This window comes from Panthera tigris, chromosome B1 (genome assembly GCF_018350195.1).
Source record: "Panthera tigris isolate Pti1 chromosome B1, P.tigris_Pti1_mat1.1, whole genome shotgun sequence".
Taxonomy (NCBI): Eukaryota; Metazoa; Chordata; class Mammalia; order Carnivora; family Felidae; genus Panthera; species Panthera tigris.
This window is the reverse complement of record NC_056663.1, coordinates 16,544,360-16,565,175: the sequence shown is the minus strand read 5'-3', so window position 1 is coordinate 16,565,175 and position 20,816 is coordinate 16,544,360. Positions and strand designations below refer to the sequence as shown.

At 40.4% G+C, this 20,816-nt stretch overlaps 1 protein-coding gene and 1 long non-coding RNA gene across 6 annotated transcripts in view; one reads left to right on the top strand and one right to left on the bottom strand.

Annotated features, from left to right (window-relative positions):
- The window catches only part of SORBS2 (sorbin and SH3 domain containing 2), a 221,503-nt gene that overhangs the window by 82,731 nt on the left and 117,956 nt on the right, over positions 1 to 20,816 (top strand). For all 3 annotated transcript variants that reach the window (XM_042983004.1, XM_015545140.2, XM_007098994.3), the window contains exon 3: positions 11,365 to 11,389. In XM_042983004.1, the coding sequence (XP_042838938.1) occupies positions 11,367 to 11,389 (23 nt within the window). In that variant the 5' untranslated portion in view covers positions 11,365 to 11,366. The remainder of the gene's footprint in view (positions 1 to 11,364; positions 11,390 to 20,816) is intronic.
- LOC122237843 overlaps positions 12,650 to 20,816 on the bottom strand; it is a 77,018-nt gene continuing 68,851 nt past the window's right edge. For 2 of the 3 annotated variants that reach the window (XR_006216509.1, XR_006216511.1), the window contains exon 4: positions 12,650 to 12,762. This is a non-coding gene — a long non-coding RNA (uncharacterized LOC122237843). Of the gene's footprint in view, positions 12,763 to 14,899; positions 15,048 to 20,816 lie in introns of all 3 variants that reach the window. The other variant, XR_006216510.1, reaches the window with a different exon arrangement.

Genomic DNA, 20,816 nt, shown 5'->3' with positions numbered 1-20,816 from the left:
TTATATATAAGAAATTGACCATGTATACCTCAAGCCTTTTTTGTTTTGTTTTGTTTTTTAATATCAGACCCCTGGTGGAGGATTATGCCACCAGGATGGGTTTTACCTTAAAAGCCAATCATATTCCCACAAGAGTCACTCATCAAAGAAAGCATGAAACCTGCCTGGAGCAGATTCAGGGACAAACATTAACCAGTAATTCAAAACAGTGATTGAGGTGGTTTTATTTGGATTTAGTTATTTCTCTTGGACAAGCTATTCTTACTGTATCTTAAAATGTGTATCTTAAAGCCTGGCCTTTATCAAAATAAAATAAGCCTGACCACGGGACATTATTTAGAAATCAAATTTTATTAATTGCATAATGGTTTAATAACCTAGCTAAATAAGGCTTATTTCCTCATCAACACATTTTAAAAGAAGCTGATTGAAGAGAATCCCTCAGGCGCTTCTTTCTTAATGCAGGTATGATCTGATAAAAGCCTTCATTTGGTAATCTGATAACAAAATTATGAAGTTTTCACTAATTTCAAAGAATCAAAAGTATTCAAATTCATACAATTGACTCATCAAAAATGTCCTTACAATAGAGCATAATAAAGAGCCAACTACTGAACTTACTAACACCTTCCTAACTTCTTGTATGTGAGTACCATTACTTTGAGAGTAAGTCGTCAGCACAATATGTGGACCCTGGGACCTATTTGAGTTAGCTGCAATTGTGACCGTAGAAGTAACAGGATCACGGGGCACCTGGTTAAGCATCCAACTCCCTGGTTTTTGCTCAGATCATGATCTTCCAGCCCATGAGATCTAGCCCCGAGTGAGGCTTTGAACTAGTAGAGCAGAGCCTGCGTGGGATTCTCTCCTCTCTCCTCTCTCCCTCTCTCTCTGTCTCTCTCTCTCTCTCTCTCTTTCTCTCTCTGCCCCTCTCCCCTAACTCGCTCACATGCTCTCTCTCTCTCAAAATAAATAAATAACATTAAAAAAAAAAAGAAGTGATAGGATCATTCATGCAAACTGTGGACATTCCTTAATAATCTGTCCACTTTCCAGAGGAGAAGAGAAGTCGCTCTGATGAAGCTATTTCTATCACATCAGTGTTGATAGAAATGAGTGACTCATTTAGTAACCATGGAGATAATGCCAAGGAGTATAAGAGAGGAACATGTGTGCATACTTCCAGATGCTGCTGCTTTTGTGAAAGCATCTGTTCAGGGATCTAAATCTGCTACGAGCATATTTAATGTCTCTAAAACGAGACTCATTTGGTTTTGCTTTCCCTTCACACTTTTGTTGATTCTCTGTAGTAGCTTCAAGTAAATATAATACAAGGCAACCCAACACTTCACTCACAGGACCCTGTGTTCTTTCCAGAAATGTGTCTCATATTTAAAGATGGGTGTCCAAATGTGCTAAAAACAGACCCTCCTCCCAGACACATTTCTAATACTTCTATTTGTGAAATCTCTGGTCAATGTCCAGGCTCCCATACTATATTTATCCTTATCTTTATATTTATATGTATGTCTTTCTATTTTTTGCATCTGTTTCAATAAGTTTCTAATATATCAATCATATATACTTGTAGGACAAACAGTACAAGAAAATAAGCATCCAATCTCCCTATTGACTCAAGCTAGGTCTAGTCTGTGTGTGTGGGGGGGGGGGGGGGTATCAATCTCCTTCTATCTCTTTAAATGTGGTTTCTAAAACTATCAATTATTCAGCTTAAGCAGCTCCTAACAAGTAAGCTTTGCTAGACTGAGTATTTAGGGGGACAGGTCTTTACAGAAATGACCATGAAAACTTTGGGTATTTTTCTATTTAAAATCAAATTCTGGGGCACCTGGGTGGCTCAGTCGGTTAAATATCCAACCTCAGCTTAGGTCATGATCTCGCAGTCTGTGAGTTTGAGCCCCCCATCGGGCTCTGTGCTGACAGCTCAGGGCCTAGAGCCTGCTTGGGATTCTGTGCCTCCCTCTCTCTCTGCCCCTCCCCTGCTCATGCTCTTTCTCTCAAAAATGAATAAACATTAAAAAAAAAATTAAAATCAAATTCTACTAGTAGGTTGCTTTAATAATTCAGCAAGTATTTCCTGAAAGCCTATTTATGATTCACAATGAAGAATACAAAAATGAATGAAGTATGGTACCTATCCTCAAAAAACAAAAACAAAAACAAAAAATAAATAAGACAAGATGAAGTGGCTCAAAGACGTACATTCGCTCAAATGAGAGAGCAAGCCATTTGTGTTGTTTACATAGGAGCTACTTCGAGATGAGCCTCTAAGAAATGGATATGATTTTAAGAGTAATTAAGAGTAATCCCAATGGAGGAAACATAGCACAAAAAAACATGAGTCAAAACCATATCTGCCGTGCCACCCCAGTCACATGCTCTTGGGAGACAGGGACTTGTCTTGATTATTTCGGCACCTCTAAGACCCAAAACGATGTCAGGCACATGGCAGGCTCCCAGTTAAAATGTGCTCATAAAACTCAAAGAAAGGCTGAAACATAAAATACACGTAAAAAGAAGTCGCCAAAAGTCCAATTTTACTGAAGAACAGACTATAAGAAAGGAAATAGAGTATAACGTCCTGAAAATTAGGTTGGGAACATATTGTGCCGGGCTTGACTTGGAATTTATTAATAGATAATGTGAAGTCACTGTTCCTTTTCAAAAGATTGACCTTGTAACAACTGCACCATCCAATGGAGAGACTGGGGGGGGGGTGTTGCAGGGGAGAGAGAGAGAGAGTGAGAGAGAGGGAGGGAGGGGGGTGCTGGGGAGAGAACTAGAGACAGAAAAACGAATGAAAAGATTAATATGATAACTTATTTGAGAAAAAGAAATTGAAAGAAATGATGAGCCGGAAATTAATAGCAGTGGATATAAGTACTATATGAACCATAGCAAAGATCATCATAAAAACAAGAGCGGTTATTTCCTGATTAATGATATCCCAGCACAAAGTTAGAATTTTGATTGATTACCTCTTGGGATTCTCAGCACAGAATTGTTATACACAATTTTTCTCGGTGAGGAAATTGAGGCTTGGAAAGATTAGGTAACTTCCTCAAGGTAGCACTCCTAGAGGCTATATTAGGAGGCTGTATTTTGTTTGATCCTCTGGAATAGACTTCTACGTGGCAGGTGCCAGGAACCAACATTTAGAAGCTTTGTCAAATGCAGCTTGTCCTTTGAATAAAGATGATTAGCTAGAATTTCCAGCACCAGTGGAAACGATCCCAAGCTAGAATCTCTGCAGCAGAGTGCTTTTTGCAGAGTAATTCCCATCCTTTTGTAACTACTGGATTATAGCAGGTTATAATGGTTTGTAGCTATTGACTCACGGAAGGCTGAAGTTGATTGTAAATATTAACAGGAGAAATGTTCAAAAATAGATATCTAAATCTTTTTATGGAACTAATCAAAGATTTACTGTAATTGCTTTAAAAAGGGCTCTCCATTAAAATATAAACTGGCAACGGGGGCGCCTGGGTAGTTCAGTGGGTTAAGGGTCCGCCTATGGCTCAGGTCATGATCTCGCGGTTTGTGAGTTCAAGTCCCATGTCGGGCTCTGTGCTGACAGCTCAGAGCCTGGAGCCTGCTTCAGATCCTGTGTCTCCCTCTCTCTCTGCCCTTCCCCTGCTCACGCTTTGTCTCACTCAAAAAAATTAACGTTAAAAAAAATTTTTAATAAAAAATAAATAAAATGTAAACTGGCAACACAATCTTATACCTGATTCATTTTTTTTTTTAATGTATTGAGCATATAAGATGTCCCAGGTGCTGAACTGGATGCAATGAGAAATGTAGCATAAAAAAGAAATTAGCCTTCATCTCACAGATATTATATTGACAGAGACAGACAGACAGACATGACATAGGGAAGAAGTATTCTAGTACCAACACGAAGAGTAATTATAGTCAGTACGCTGGACACAGGAACAAGCTGGCTTGAGGGTCTCTGTGTTTGAGGCTACAAAAAATACATGCATGATTTTTTCAGACACTATTTTTGACCAGGGGAAGACAAAATGTGTGTTACAGGGTTTAAACACATTAAAAGTATTTAAAAAAAAAACACATAAAGAAATAGAAATTAATTCAGAGGTTGGGAAGCCTTGAAAACTGGTTGGGATTTGAGGAAATAAAAGGTTAAGGAAATTCCAAATCCAGATCAGGAAAATAGCATGGACATCATGGGGGATTCAGGAAGAGCAGAGACACATAGGTGAAGTGAGGGATGAGGTGAAAAGGATATTGAAAAAGGAGAATAGAGTCAGATCAGGTCACAGCCTTAAGGTCATTCTAGAGTGTCAGAAGTTGGCCTTTTTTATTTTTATTTTTATTTTTATTTTAGTGTTTACTTATTTTTTGAGAGAGTGTGAGAGAGACAGAACGTGAGCAGGGGAGGGGCAGAGAGAGAGAGGGAGACGCAGAATCCGAAGCAGGCTCCGGGCTCCGAGCTGTCAGCACAGAGCCCCATGCGGGGCTTGAATTCATGAACCACGAGATCATGACCCGAGCTGAACTCAGACGCTTAACCGACTGAGCCACCCAGGCGCCCCAGAGGTTGGTCTTTCTGATGACCAAGAGCCCCCATAAGTTTTGAAAAGAGGGAGTGAGGTAATTGGACTAGGTTTTAGGAAGAGTCCTCTAGCAACAGTATAAATGGTGGTGAAGAGAGGTGGGAAAGTTAAGTTAGGTACACCTACTTAAGATCCAAAAGACAAACTACAAACCTGATCATCAGCCAGCTCCTAAGGACTCTGTCACAGAGATCAATTCTGCAAATATCACAGCACACCAGAAAATAATTGCTGTTGAAGGATAACTAGTTTCTTCTGGAAGCTATGAAGACCATTAACTAGCTGCTGGTTTTTTTTTTCCTTTTTTCACTCTCTATGCATGAAAATAGCCCAAGTATTCGATAAAAACACACAAAAGTTGTCCCAGCACTGCTTAAGATCTAAATTCACGGTGTCTTTTTCTCCCTAAAATACCCAAGCATCCTCAAAAAAAAGCCAAAGCAGCTATATGTAAGTCAAGGAAACCCGGATCTTTTTAAGTTTTTTTTTTTTTTTTTCCGAAAGAGAGAGAGAGAGCACAAATGGGGGAGGGGCAGAGAGAGAGGGAGAGAGAATCCCAAGCAGGCTGCACACACTGTCAGCGCAGAGCCCAACATGGGGCTCGAACCCACAAACCGTGAGATCCTGACCTGAGCCGAGATTAAGAGTCGGACGTTTAATCGACTGAGCCACCCAGGCACCCCGAGATCTTTTTAACACTAAGCTTGGGGTGTGAACTTGGAGGTTGAAACCATGAAAAGCTAACTTCTCACAACTGCTTCCTGCTGTCCAGCTGTAAAGGAATTGGCATATGCAAGAGAGGAGCAAAATTAACTTGGAGTACCAGTGTTCGCGAACATACTAAAAACCATGAAGACTGTAGCTTTTTAGGTGTCTGCGCTTTGTGTACAAGGCATAGCAAGAACAGGGTGAAGTGAGTCAAGTGGTTGTAAATATGTAGCTGTAACACTGTTGGAGTCTAGATTAATATACTACAGCTGCTCTCTCTTCACTCCTCATGACCCAGGACCTTGACATTCACTGAAGCTAGGTCAACGTCCTGCTCTATGGCTGTGAGCTCCAGTGGTTCCTCAAAGGCCCTACAGAGATAACTGAACTAGAAAGACACACGCTTAAAAAAGATGCACTAGATAATTCCAAAGACACACTTCCCACATGGAGCCCCCGGTTGTCTGCGCCTTAACAAATACTGGAAATTATTCTAAGGAAATGAATAGAATAAGGCTCAGAATACTGTTTGAGGCAAATCGGTGTCTCTGCTTTTTATGGGTATTGAGCCTTCTTTGTATCGGCCTGTTGGGTCTTTTTTTTTTTTTTTTTCCCCCCCTCCTAGCTTCCCTTGAAAACTCACAGCTATTTTCTCAGGATCCTCCTAGAAATAAATCACTCTTGTTAACATATGTCGCTTAGGTTTAAGCTCATTAAAACACACCCATTCTATGGGATCCATAATTCAAACTAAGTTGGTACTTATTCTCCAAAAACATAAGACTGTTTTCAACGTTCTGAAAGGAGACGGAGCAAAAGAGGCTTTTTCTGTTTTCAGTGAAGTTGCTGCTATGCCACAGCGAAAAGGTATCTGTGTTATTTCAGGTGCTCGCTTTTATGGCCAAAATTGTGCCCAAAATACAATATGCCTTTAAATGGCTCTGGGATTGATTAATTTCTCAGATGTTCTCCTTCCCCCTATGATGATGTGGATTCAGCTCTGGCCCACTTCAACTATCAAATTAAATTATACTAAATCTTAGAAAACTGGTTATTTTCCTGCACTTAGGGTACCCATTTTGGGTAGAGCTTTAAGTAACGTTAACAGGGTATAAGAGGTCAGGCTCACAGACACTAAATATCAAAGGTGTTCTCAATACGTCACCCTTTAGTAAAAGAAAAAGGAAACAGGGTTGTTAGGGCTGACCCAGGGATGAAGGGAAAGGTCCCTTTTTATTTCTTCAAGTCCTACTCTTCCAAATTTTTTTCAAAATTCTGACCCAGAATAACTACAGTTCCAGCCCTGGTTATGTTTCATCACCAATCACAAAGCTTACCCATTTCATCACCTTATCTGCCCTCCCCCGCCCCTCACTGGTCAACCATGATCTCCTTTTCATTTGTTTTTTCAGGGCTATTGTGAAGGGTGATTAGTCCAACATCTCTTACATAACTCATGACCCTTTAGCGGGCATCAGTGGTATCCATTTTTATAATGACCCGGGGCTCAAATTATTGTTTTGGCTCAAAGCTAAAGAACTTCTCATTTTCCTCCCTTATGACACTTTGCTACACATTGATAAGGTTGTTTTGGAGGAAAATTATGATCTCACATAATAGTTTCCTCTGAATTATTTGGAAGCTGAGCAACACTGGACCTAATTATAAGGAACAAAAGTCTGTAATTTCTAAGAGGAAGACCTCAGTTCTCTGGAGCAGGCCTCTTCCTCAAGTGATTGATTTAGTCTCCTAAAACAGCTCCTCTTTTCTCCACAGCATTTTTAAACACAAACTCTTTTGCTCTTGCATAAAGATCTGGTATTTTCCTATTCTGCTTTACAGTAAAGTATTTGGCTTCTTTGAAACTGTGGTCTAGGGTTCATCTTCTGGTTACACCAAAAAAATTCTTTCTCCATAGCGTTTGCCTCCCAACCTCATTCACATTTCGCGTCTGGATCAAAATTCCATGTGAATGTGAGAAAACAGAGTTCTGTCTTTTACTGGCTGTTCCAGAATTTGCTTACACATGCTTCAGAAGATTTCGCTGCTACCTGTGCTGTATTCTTACAGAAAGTCAATCACCACAGTGTTCTTGCCTACAAAAAGATAACACATCGAATGTCCCCATCACACTTAAAGAGCAGGAGAATTAGGAAGTTGGTTTTTATTGCAATTCATTTTTTGGTTCAAGGTGGATTTTGGTCTAGACTGTCTCTTATTAGCCTGACTGATGTCATGAGGTAGACAGACCAGGACGTTTAGCACCATTCCCATGGCAAAGGGGAGAAAAGGGAAGCCAGGGTAGACAAAGTGACATGCCTCCAGTCACATGGATGAGTAGATGTTGGAAACCTTGGCTGAAGTCTAAGCTTCCCCCCTCCCCCCCAGCTTCACTGAGGTATAACTGACAAATAAAATTATGAGATATTTAAAGCATACAACATGACGATTTGATGCACACACTGTGAAAGGATTCCCCCACAGAGTTAATTAACACATCCATCACCTCACATGCTTCCCCCTTTCTTTTTTTTTTTTTTTTTTTTTTTTTGGTGATATCACTTCAGTTCAGAATCTGAAGAGCCTTTAAAGCCTGATTCCATGTTCCTCATCCCACCATGCCTCATTCCAAGGGACAGATTTATCAACAGCTCCACGGTGAAAAAATAGTAATTCATTCTTTGAGATGATACTGTAAATATCTTTCAAAAACGCAGGAAACATATTCTCCAGGTCTCAAAATCAAAGGATAATAAACAAAATGTCTTCCGGCACCCAGTATAGTTTTCTCCTCAGGTGGGTTGGCAAGGAACACCTGCAAGCCGGGCCCACCCTCTTCGATACAAGGAAGCTTTTGCCTTTTTTTGACAGAGATATACTTCTGGAATTTTTTTAGAAAATGTCTAGGAATGCTAACATTGTCCCTATTTCTGCGTTGTAAAGACAAAAGGCATTATACACACAATGTATTACATACGAGGTAAAATACAACTTGACTCAACAACTGGTTATAGCGATTGTCTCATTGGTAAAAAAGTTTACATTATGTGTGAATAACCAGAATCTACTGGTATCAACTCAGGAAAAATGAGGAATTTAAGCCTTCTTTTTTTCCAATTTATTTTCTAAACTACAGAATAAATAATTTTGTTCCCTGTAACACATTCCATGGATATTTCCTCTTTTATGGCTTGGACTCCCTCAACCTTCAGTTAATTTTTACCAGAAATGATCAATAAGGGGATAAATATCGGGCTTTGGGTGCTGCTTTACAGATTTACAAGTTCCATCTTATTAATATCATATTACTGTTCGTTGTGCCTAAGGCTCTTTCTTGAGCTACTGAATCATTTTAAACTCTACTGAAATGTCTCTTTAAATGTATTGTTATCATTAGTGATTAACAAGGTCTGTCTGGAAACTTAGAAATCAAATTTTACATATAATTTAGGCACTTGTTTTCAAATTGTTCATTTCAGGAATTCGGTTAAATGCATGGTGATGTTAAAAATTAACGCAGCTCTGTGCATGTCTTTTGAGTATTTCTTGAACAAAGGCTCAGCAAGGACTGTTTCAATGTGTAAAACTCTGTGTTTAGTCTTTGGGATAGAAAACTACAGAACGTGGCATGTATGTCTTGTTCTTGTCAAGGAATTTGTAGTCCAGTGGAGATGATAAAGCATTCAAGGAAGGAAAAAAGAAAGGAAGGAAGGAAGGAAGGAAGGAAGGAAGGAAGGAAAGGAGAGAGGGAGGAATGGAGGGAGGAAATAAGACCTTCAAAAGCAGCACAGGGTTATGGTGCCACCAGGAATATGTTTACTAGCCAACATTTCAACATGTGACAGAAGGAAAATAAAATTTACCAAAAATGCACAGACATTCTCCTTGTAACTATGCATAAATTGAATGAGATTATTATAACGTGTTGGATTCCAAGTGTCCAGTCCATTCATTGGGATAAAAGCTCAGGCCTGTTACAGAGATCCAAAAGCAATAGAGGCTTAAATGAGAGATATTTATTGCCCACTCAGGTAAAAGTACAAATTGGTAACACAAGAGGAGCAGGTCCATAATTATCAGACACCTAGGCTCCTTCCTCCCCACTCAACACACGGCCTCCCTTTTATGTTCAAGATGGCTGTTCCAGATCCTAACACCTCTCCCCAGAGAGGAGAAAAGGGGAAAGTAGTTGGAACGTCCTTTCCCTTTAAGGCCACGGCTCCTTGGAGGGCACACACATCATTTCCTCTCAAACTCACCAACCAAAATTTGATAGCAAAGCAAGGGAAACAGAAATGTCGTCTTTGGCTGGCTAAAGCCATGTGCCCGGTTAAAACTTCTAGTACAAGGTAAGAAGGTTGAGTATGTGGGGACAACTCTCTCTGCCATGTGTAGTAACCAGGCTATCGTCCTCCACTGCAGAGCTCAGCTGTTAGGTGTAAGAGGGGATTTGGGGTTTTGGGTTTTTGTTTTAATCACGTAGTCCTAGGGCTTTCATTTTCAAAAGAGATTAGAAATGCATCTTGGATGATTTCACAATCAAAGGAGGATTTCTCACCTTGTCAAGCGCTACTCATTTGCAGCTGAAAGCTAACACCTTATGCCAAGCTAGTCAGCGCCAAATACAATTAATTAGATTAAGCTTGTCGCTAAAATACCAAGACAAATGGCTTGAAACATGGCACTTTCTCCCTTTGCCTTTTTCCCCCTCATCTGGTTTATTTACAATAAAAAAGTAGGTTGCAGGATGGAGTTGCAGAAACTGATCCTTATTAACTGTTACTCTATATATCGCATAACTGATAACAGAACGCTGGAGAGAAAAACGTATCTGAATTGTGTTAGCATAGACTGCCCTACCCTGGATCACATTTAATAATTGATTACAGTGTACCGTTCATGGTGGTTTGAGAGTCTCCATAAAAATAATACCGGCAAGTCTGTTGACGTCATTCTCCTCAGAGCCTTCTCGATTTAGTACCAGAGCTGTGACTCGCACCTGCTGCCTCTCCAAACCAGAAACACTGAATTTTCCTTTTGCATTTTTCTTGGTAACCTCTCTCGAAGAAAGTGATTTGCCAGGGCAGTTTTTTAAGTGCACCATTTAAACAACTCTATCGCATACTTTGCTTTACACAATAGGCAACAGATAAGCTGTTTTATTGTAAACCACATTCTATTTTATCGTCATTGGGCGATCTTGCTATTTAACAGGGTCTGATAATCCATTTACGGAGCGTATTACTCGTTTATAGAGCAAAAGGAGGTCATCTAACTGTTTCTGATTTGCAACTCTGGGTTTCCACATGACAGATTTGCCCAGAGCTCACCTGCAAAGGAAACTAGAGCAGACACGGCTCTTATATAGACAGATCATAAAATTACAAAAACGTGGAGATCAAAGCAACAATGTCCAACTACCTCATTTGCAAATGAGGAAATGGAAGTCCACAAAGGCCGAAAGATCCCTGAGGACACCCACCCAGTTAGCGACCAGAACCTGGAGCTCCCAAATCCCAGAGGTCTGTCCATTCTGTTGCTCAACACCCAGGCAAACAGGAGGTTCAAGTGTCATAAACATAGATGCCCTTGCTCACAGGATCTGCTTAATAAGTGGCCAGCCTTAGGTAGCCTGAGGCGCATATACACCAAATTATTGAGAATAGGGTGGTAACCCACAACTAACAAGACAGCAGACTTAAGAAAACCTCAGCTTTCTCTTTGCTTCCTTGAATTTTTCCTGCTTTTGTTCATTTCCCCTATTTATCTAAACCTGTGGCTTCTCAACTTTTTCAGGTTTCATATACCTGACCCTCAAGCTCTCAGGTGGTGTTAAACTTGTTCAGGATGCAGTAAAATAATGTTAAAAATACTAATAATCATAGTGAAAATGATAGCTTATCTTATGGCCCCTTAAACATTTTTGCGTATCAGGCACTTTGCTAAGAATAATATTTTCTAAGTATATTACGTATATTATTTCACTGTAATTATATAGGTCAATTCCTACATTGGTCCTAAGAAGTATATACTATTATTTTTCCCCATTTTATAGGAATGGAAACTGAGGCACAGAGGATGTAAGTAATTCAGTCCAATTCACACAGCCAGTAAGTAGTTATTATTTAAAACCGGGTTGTCACTTTTAATCACTATATTGGCTATCACAGAAAAACAATTACATATCACATAACTCTATGTCCAGGAGATGGTATGGCATAACAAAATGAGCCCTGGTGTTGGGGCCAGAAGCGTTACAGTCTTTTCTCTTTTTATTTCACCTCTATCCAGAGGTTTGAGCTTAATTAAACTCCTCCGTTGCTGGCCCTTTACCTCTTTTGACCCATGCCAGGTGCCCACCAATATGTGTAAGCACTTCCTTTAAACCATAAGCCATTCACCATACCTATGCATAATACTATTTTTTAAGAAACTGCTAAAAACTCATGACTTGGTTTGATTACACAAATATGTAGGAAGCATTGGTCACGTGCTGACTACCATTGACATGTAATTGGTCTTAGTAACAATTCTTTTCTTTTTTAATGTTTATTTATTTTTGAGAGAGAGAGAGAGAGAGAGGGAGCACAAGCGGGGGAGGGGCAGAAAGAGAGGGAGACACAGAATCGGAAGCAGGCTCCAGGCTCTGAGCTGTCAGCGTCAGCACAGAGCCCGACCCAGGACTTGAACTCACCAACTGCCAGATCATGACCTGAGCTGAAGTCAGACGCTCAACTGACTGAGCCACCCAGTCGCCCCTCAGATAACAATTCTTATACCGCATAGATCTTTTTGGCTCCCTTGAGCTCCCTGTATGCAAAATAGTCCAGGTTTCAATACCTCACTGCAAGTAACAGGAAAAAATTTTTCTTAAGCAATCACTGCCTTTTTTTTTTTTTTTTTAACTTTTGGCATTTTGACAGTGGGGCGGTTATGCCCTATAATCAAAGGAAAACATAAACCGGTCATCTCCTAGCAACTCACTGAAGATTACTCTCAGGGAATAATTTGTGTGGCTGAATCCGGGAGCAGATAACTTTGAACTCTGAAGCCAGGAGAACTCCTGCACTGGCCATTAACTCTTCTCAGTATGTTGCAAATACAGTGAACCTGTTTTTGATGGTGTTGCAGGAAGAATGCACACGACAATATTCCAAGCATGGGCAGTTTGATGTGAAAGAAACCGAAGAGTTTTATAATCTTTTTTTGCTGTTGTTAGAAACCTAATTGCAATTAAATGTCACTAGTAATCAAGATCATTTTGCTGCTCTGCAGTTTCCCCTTCCCAGAGCCAGTTTCCCAGCTCTCATATAAAGGGATCATGGCATTCTTACCTTCCCTGATATCTTCTCCCAGTTGGCTTCTTATCTGCCTGCACAGTCTGGTGTCCTGGTGAGACCCGTCAATCAAAACAGTTTCCCAGTCAGTCTCAGGAAGCCGCTGTTCTTAGAGCCTTAATGTACAAAATAAAGGTGCAATCAACACAGATTCTACTCAGCCATCTGTGCAGGAAAGAAACAAATGTGACTTTAGACGGATTTATTTCATGTCTTCAAACCAAGATTTAGTACATTCCCAAAATAATTAGTTTATAAAAAGAGGAGACCTGACTAGAGAAGTCATCTGAACAAATGACCACGGAAAGAAAGGGAACCCTATCTGAAATCATGCAGCCACTAGTCACAAGTATCACCATCAAAGGAACACTGACTTTTTAATAGCAGTAGTAACATTTGTGGCATGATGTGCCAGACCTACTTCTAAGTGCTTTGTGCATATTAATCATTGGCTCCTTCAACAACTCTAGGAGGTTGGCACCATTGTTATCCCTATTTATAGAGGAAGAAACTTCGTAGGTTCAGAGAGAGGATATGTTGCCTGAAGTTATCCATGTGGATATGGTAGAATGAGCTTTTAACCCAGTTGGATTGGGCCCAAAGTCTGCGCTCTGGATCACAAACTAGCCTGTCCCCGCAGTAGACATTATCCGGTACCAGTCCCATCGCTCCGTCAGGAAACAAGGCAGAAGGTGATGCTACGGTTCTTGACAAGAGCCCATAAGTTGGATCATAACATTAGTCCTGAAATACTTTTTCTACAAAATCTCCTGATGATAAAGAAATTGTGTCTGTTTCTATTTATTCTGAAGAGGAAGAAGACTGCTTTCTTTTAGGTCTCTGGCTTGTGTTTTGCACATAGAAATGCAACCTCACTTTGAGCAGACTAAAGAAACACAATGGACTTTTGGTTTGCTCAGTATTCTTCAGCACTTGCATTATAGGACGTTGTAGAGTGAACATGACTAGTCTTTTAAAAAAATATATTCTATTACATATCCCAGAAACATTTACTGAGCAGTTAGTATTTGTCATTTATCTATTGAGCACTTAGTTTTCCTTTATTACCTCTGAGCTGTGTCCTTAATCCATTCATAGCCAAGAGAGGGAAACATGAATGAAGCTGTCACTCATGCATACTTCCCAAGGGTTTTGATTCTGTCTCCATTTTCCATCTTTTGCATTTTAAATTGTTGAGCCCGGAAATGTCCTACTCATTAAATAAAATAGTTTTTAATCTACTGTCATGAAAAAAAATTGTTTTTAAATTCAATGGAGTGCCTTTTAATCCTGGTAAATTAGGGCTTAGGAAAAAAGTAGTTAACGTTACAACGCTTTTTCTGATTTTAAAATGTCAGTCCCATTTTTTCTGCCTTCATTCTTTTGCATTTAATTTAAAATTTTTCTTCCTTAACCTGAAAAGTTACGTTATTTTGTTTTACATCTGTCCCTTTGACCTTGTTACATGCCTTTTCACAACTTATGTTATCTCTTTCTCGGAATGCAGGAATATTTCTTGGAGAGGAAAGCTGTAAATTGCTAGAGACTAAGTTAGTATTAAAACAGAATGAATTTTGTTAAATCATCCCCGTTTTGCATTATTGCCTGGGATAATCCCTCTTTATCCCTGTGAAGTCAGCATAAATATTCATGACACCCCCTTTTACTCTTAGTATTGCTCTCTCAAATTAGGTAGGCATGCTTTCCAAAAGTGGTATAAAGCTAATGGTTAAGTAAAATAAATGTGTTTTTATTTGCAAACAAACTCTTGTAGATATACTAGAAAACACTGATATTTCCTAAAACCCACCATGAAAAACGCCACTGTAAAGCAGATTATTTTTTAAATGATGATTTACAAGCCTTTAAATTGTGGTCCCAAACCGCAATTCCTTATCTTTTCATGGAGTCGTGTGCTCTGAAAATGACTTCTAAGTGAAAGTTTAAAATGATCTGCGACACAGAGACAGCAAGATGGCATTACAGACATTCCCCCCTCATCCTCAGGGGACACCATCCCAGACCTCCCGTGGATGCCTGAAACCGCAGACAGTCCCCAACCTTATATATACTATAGTTTTTCCTATATGTACACATCTATGATAAAGTTTCATTTCTAAATGAGGCACAGAAAGAAATTAACAACAGGAATAAAATAGAACAGTTATAACAACGTATTGTAACAAAAGTTATGTGAATGTGGTCTCTCTCTCTCTCTCTCTCTCTCAAAATATCTTATTGTCCTGCACTCACCCTTCTGGGGCTGAGGCGAGATGAGAAAATGCCCACCCAACAAGACGAAGTGAGGCGAATGACGCAGGCCTGTGACGTAACATTAGGCGACTATTGACCAGAGGCTACATCACAAGGAGGGACACCTGCTTCCAGAAGGCGGTGGACCCTGTAAATGAATTGAGGGAAAGCAACACACAGATAAGGAGGGGGCGGAGCTACAGTAGTTACAGCTGTTTGAAATTACTTCTGTGCAAATTTTAGGTTACAAGTTCTGGGTGCTGACGAGACAGGAAAGAGCCTAAAGCAAATTTAAATAAGGAGAGAGAAACATTAAGTTTGCTCAACCTGCCGTTATTCTGCACTCCGTCAGCTCAGTGTATTGGTAAAAGTCAAGTATAGACCAACTGTAGCGTCAGAGGCTAGCTAGCAGACCGGTGGCATGCTTTGAGATTTACTGTAAGACCCTGCTCAGAAATATCCTACACTCCAATCTGCTGGCTCCTCCGATGATTTGGAACACTATTCTGGAAAGAAATCGAAGACAAATCGTTCAAATGCATGTGTGAATTGTGTAAGGCAGTACCTCATTATTCAAAATCTTAACAAAACTAAAGGAAATTAAATGCAACATAGGAAATCAGCCACGTCTACAACTAAGTAGGGAAACCTGTTACCACCAAGAAAGTAACCTTTTCGTTATACCTAGGAGAGGTGGCAGCTATTCGGTCACATTTACAGGATTGAAAATTCAGATCCTGAGTAGTGGTGGCGACTCCAGATTTCACTGACTTACGTCAGCACCGTTTGCAATCAATGCCCATGATCAGAGTCCAAAGTCTGATCGTGATGTCTGTCTAGTTTCACATGAGAATACAACAAAGGCAAATAATGGTGTTTAGTATGAACATGTGGCACTATTAATTTATGTAATGCTGAAATAGAATGATAGGGGAGCAATTAGCAAGTGATGATTGTAGTTTCTATTGTTCAAGTTATAAAGCACTGACTTGTTCCACTCTTTGATTTTCTTTTGTGCTCTCGTCCACAACGGCTAGGTTTCCACAGCCGCCTAAGGGCTAAAGTGGATAAAGCTGCCTAAGTGGTAAAAGTTGGTAAAGTTGACTACCTGTCTGAATTTCCTAAGGGAAAAAAAATATATTGACTTTAGTCATCGGTAATATTCATCCTTTCCCCTAACTACCCTGTGTGGGGCCACAAGATGCCATTGTGCAGGTGGGATCTCTGTAGACTCCACCCCATGACTGAATTTCCTGACTCTGAATCACATTCTCCCCATAATGGTCCTGGTTTTCTGAGCTTCCATTCTCATGGTGGGAAAGAGATAATAAACATCTAAGATGAGAGATGGTGAGAAGTGCTCTGAAGAAAAAAAAAAACTTTCGAAGGGTAAAGGAAATACTGAGGCGGGCATTATATATATGGGCGGAGGGGGGTTATGGCAGGTGTCTCTGAGAAAGTGGCATTTGAGCACAGACCTGGAGAACCAAAGGGATTCATAGAGGCAGGGTCCCAAGCAGTGGCAGAGACTGTGGGATCGCTGTGGGCTTGGCATGTCCCAGAAGTGGTGAGATGGTCAGCAAGCCTGGGGCGGGGGAGCATGGAGGGTGGGTGGTAGCAATGAAGCCAGGGGTATCCTGAGGGCCCAGGGCATGGAGAACCCTGCAGACCATGGTAAGGATGGGAGATGGGAAGCCATGGAAGGGTTTTGAACAGCTGGATGAGTGCTCGCTCTCAGATTTTGGAGACTTCATTCTCAGTACTTAGGGAACAGAGTGTGAGTGGACGAAGGGAGACCAGTTGTAAGGCTACTGGAATAGTTCAGACTTAAATTCAGGTTGACGGTGTTAGTGGAGAAGGTGATGAGGAGGATTTGGATTCTGGATACAGTTTGAAGGCAGAGATAGTAGGATTTGCTTGTAAATGCAAGAGAAAAACGAGCTGTATCCTGTCGCTTGGCTATAGGTTGGCCTGGGCAACAGAAATGGTGATGTTTGCAGAGAAGTGAAATGCTGCAGGAAAGGGTAGGAGAGGGGGCAGTGGAGGGGCCAGGGTGACTGAAGGGCCCCCGGTGGACACTGGCCACGTCCAAGTGTGGGTAGGCAGTTCACATTCCAAGTCTGGAATTTGGAGGACAGGTCAGGACTTGAGAGAGAAATTTAGGGATCTTCAGATAGCTCTAATTTAGGTTCTATAGCCCCTCCTTCAAGCATATTCATATCTTACTCTGTGACTGCCTTAAGTACGGTCACCTGAACCCCAAATAAGTTTGGGAACTTTGCTTACATTCTTAGGGTGGAAAAGAAATAAACACGTAAGAGGAGAGATGGTAAGAAGTGCTCCAGAGTGTAGATCCAGTTGTGTTCAAAAAAATTAATAATAATGCAAAGAGATGATGGGAGGAGAAAACACAGAGAGGGTGGGAGGAGCCCAAAGACAGGCTTCCCCGGCTCTGCAATTTCTGTAGGGTTTTTTGTCCCTCAGAACTCACTTGGGTGATGCCGTACGGCAAGAGTCCGTGTGAACTGAAACACTGGTGAGACCTATAACGTTTACAAATTTCTCTAGTCAAACTTGAGAAACTAAACACCTATACTAAAAAGTTGGCTAGAGCAGTTATGCAATTCGATCTTAACTGTAGAAGGTATCAAACCGGTGTTAACATAATCCCAAATATCTAATTAGTAGGATCCTTATTATGTGTTGGACATATTGATTTGCAATTTGCTAATGGAGCGAGGACTCGGTCTGGTGCCTCTCGAAGGCTTAGCAATGTTCACCCAAAGAACTTGGTTTCTCTGTGCCCCACCGGGCAGCACGGTCTCCACACATCTCCACTAGCAGTGTGTCCCCTGGTGTCCCAAACAGACTGGCCAGTGCTCATGTCGGCCAGTAGCAGCCACTGCTAACACACAACTCAAGTTCCTCACCTGGAAAAATGGGGGCTGTGTAAAGCAGCTGTATAACGTGCACAGAACACAAAGAGAAAAACAAAAAACGATTCAGTGCGGGACACTAACAAGCATAATACAAGTAGAGGCATCGTGCCATAATGTGGGAAAGAACTTAAGTGGTAAATGCAGCAGAAAGCATATTCAACCCATCTTGAAAATTTGTGGTAAATAAATGTTTTCACTCTCATGTGGATCCTGAGAAACTTAACAGAAGACCATGGGGGAGGGGAAGGAAAAAAAAAAAAGAGAGGGAGGGAGCCAAACCATAAGAGACTCTTAAAAACGGAGAATAAACTGAGGGTTGATGGGGGGTGGGAGGGAGGGGAGGGTGGGTGATGGGCATTGAGGAGGGCACCTGTTGGGATGAGCACTGGGTGTTGTTTGGAAACCAATCTGATGATAAATTTCATATTAAATAAAGAAAGAAAGAAAATACAGATCTAAACCTATCTATATTTTAGATCTAAAATAAAAAAAAATACTCAGACACTCCATGAGCAATAGAAAAAATCCTTTTTTTGCCTATTTAACAAAAAATGACAGAAGTAATGAGTTTGAAATCTTAATTGGACCACTCACATGTTGCTGTCTTACAACTCAGGATGAGGAATAATAATGCCTCCAGAAGCCTGAGGGATTGCTCTGTGGCTTCTAGTTTAGGTTTTAGGATCTCTGAGCTAACGAGAGTTTTGTGGAAGCAAAGCTAAAAAAAAAGCATCATGGTGACTTTGAGTCCTGGGAACCAGAATCACAGCATGCTAGAGTCGATCAAGAAAGGTCTAGTCCCACTCGTTTTACAGATGAGGAAACTGAAGCCGAAAACTTTAAGTGACTTTGTCTCTCCCCCCTCAAGGTACTTAAAATGTAGCTAGAAAGGCAATGCATCTAAAAAGTTAAATAAAACGGCAATCACATCAGAATGCTGCGTGAGTTTGTATCTCAGCGTATATTTCACACGAATGGCTCATGTGGTAAGGCTCCAGAAATACAGGCAAAGCTGTGGGTGATTGAGCCAGGGTGCCGGGCGATAGAGAGCTTGAGGTAAACTTTGAAAACAAGTTTCAACAAGGTAATCCAAGATGTGAAAGGGAGCATGAATGTTTACACCAGGGAATAAGTAGGTCAATTTTTCTGCCATGCACGGGGCTATCTTCTCTTAAATGCAAGTGTGTGGGTATGCTGCAATTTACTTATATGCTTGTTTTCATTGTAGTTTTAAAGTAACAAAAATGCTTCACAAACCCTTAGAACATTGGAGAAAAAAAGTCGCTAGTAATTATCCTGACCCTAATACCAAAGATTAGTCTTTCTTTGAAACCTCCCATTTAGTTTTAACAAAATGTAAGCTCCCTTGTTGTCAACTTAGTGCCCTTTTTAAAAATAAAAATTAAAAACTGCTGGAGAGCTCTTTGGTTCACAAGAACTGAATTGAAATTTTTGACAAATGGTAGAAGAGGAATTCAAATATCTATGTAATCAGCGTTGACTTTTATGTGTTGATACATATTGGAAAATCTGCCTGGAGAGAAAGAGAAAAGGGGGAGAGATATATACATCTACACGCACACAGAAGCCAATACAGATATAGCTAAAGATGGGAAATCCAGAAATAATGTTCTAATTCAGAGTATGTAAAAGCAATGATAAAGATAATATTAAAATGTCTCGAAAATATTTGTATCTTTGAAAGATGCTCACTTTTCAAAGACGACTGGTTGTGGGGCCTCTTCCCCCTTTGCCTTAATGATTTGAAGGTCGTCAAAACCACATGTTTCTTCCTCCTTTCTTTTTCATTAACACGACCAGGAAAGCACTGGGCAAGGAGAGAGCTGGAAGCGGGAGTCATGGAGGGTGGAAAGAATGGGCAAGATAATTCCAGGAAGAGCTCAAAATAGCTAATTAGTCTTTTGCCAAATGTATATGAAGTAACTTACTTTTTATAAGGTTCGTTCAGCTGAATTAAATGATTTCATTTTTGAATGTTCCTGTGATTATAACAAAAATATGACTCATCCAACTGATGGCTCATTCTTCTTCCTCTTGAGACTAAACCTTCAGAATCAGGATGAACAAGAAATAAATGGAGCCACGAAGGGTGGCCCTGATGATGGCTTCGGTGCTCACAAAATAAACAAATGGCGTCTGTGCTTCCTGTCTTTATATTTTACCTGTATCTATGACAATAGAGTTTCTGGACTAAATGTTTTGACTACGAGTTGTTAGGTAGTAACAAATAGAAACCTTAGGAATGACATGACCGATGTTTGCCACAACTTCCATACACTTTTGAGGGTGCTGCTTTACTGACTGATGAGCATTTTTGCTCTTGATCTAAGAGCATCTCTTCCTCTGAAAATTAAGAATCCAAGTCACCTCTGCCTTAAACTCATTATCTGATCATGTGAGAGCCCCCCAGGGCCCAGATTGTGCCCTTAGCACAAAGACATAGAAAAAGCTGGTGCTCCTTCAAAGGGAATGAAGATAGGCCTGGAGCATGGTAGGACTGTGATCTGGAATGATGCGCTCGAGGATGTCTGCAGGAAATGCCTCAGAGAAGTGCCACCACTGGTGTGGAGGTATATCTGCAGCATCGAATATCCTAGGGGCACTTGGCTGGCTCGAGAGTGTGCAGCTTTTCATCTTGGGGTAGTGAGTTCAAGCCCCCGTGTTGGGTGTAGAGATTACTTAAAAAAACAAAAATAAAAACAGCACAGTGATCCTCTCCTTGAAACAGTTTCACAAAGAAGCTTATGCCTATGATAAAAAAAATATACAAGGAAGTTTATACGCACTATATTTTAGGGTAGTTATAATATGCACGAGAATTTTCAGTATTGCTCATTACAGGTTATGCTACACATGGATGGATCCAAATTACAGTGGTCCTGGGCTGAAATTTTGGTCAATACCTAAGTTACATATTTATAAACTGCTGTAATCCTTCAGATTCTTAGATCTAAGAA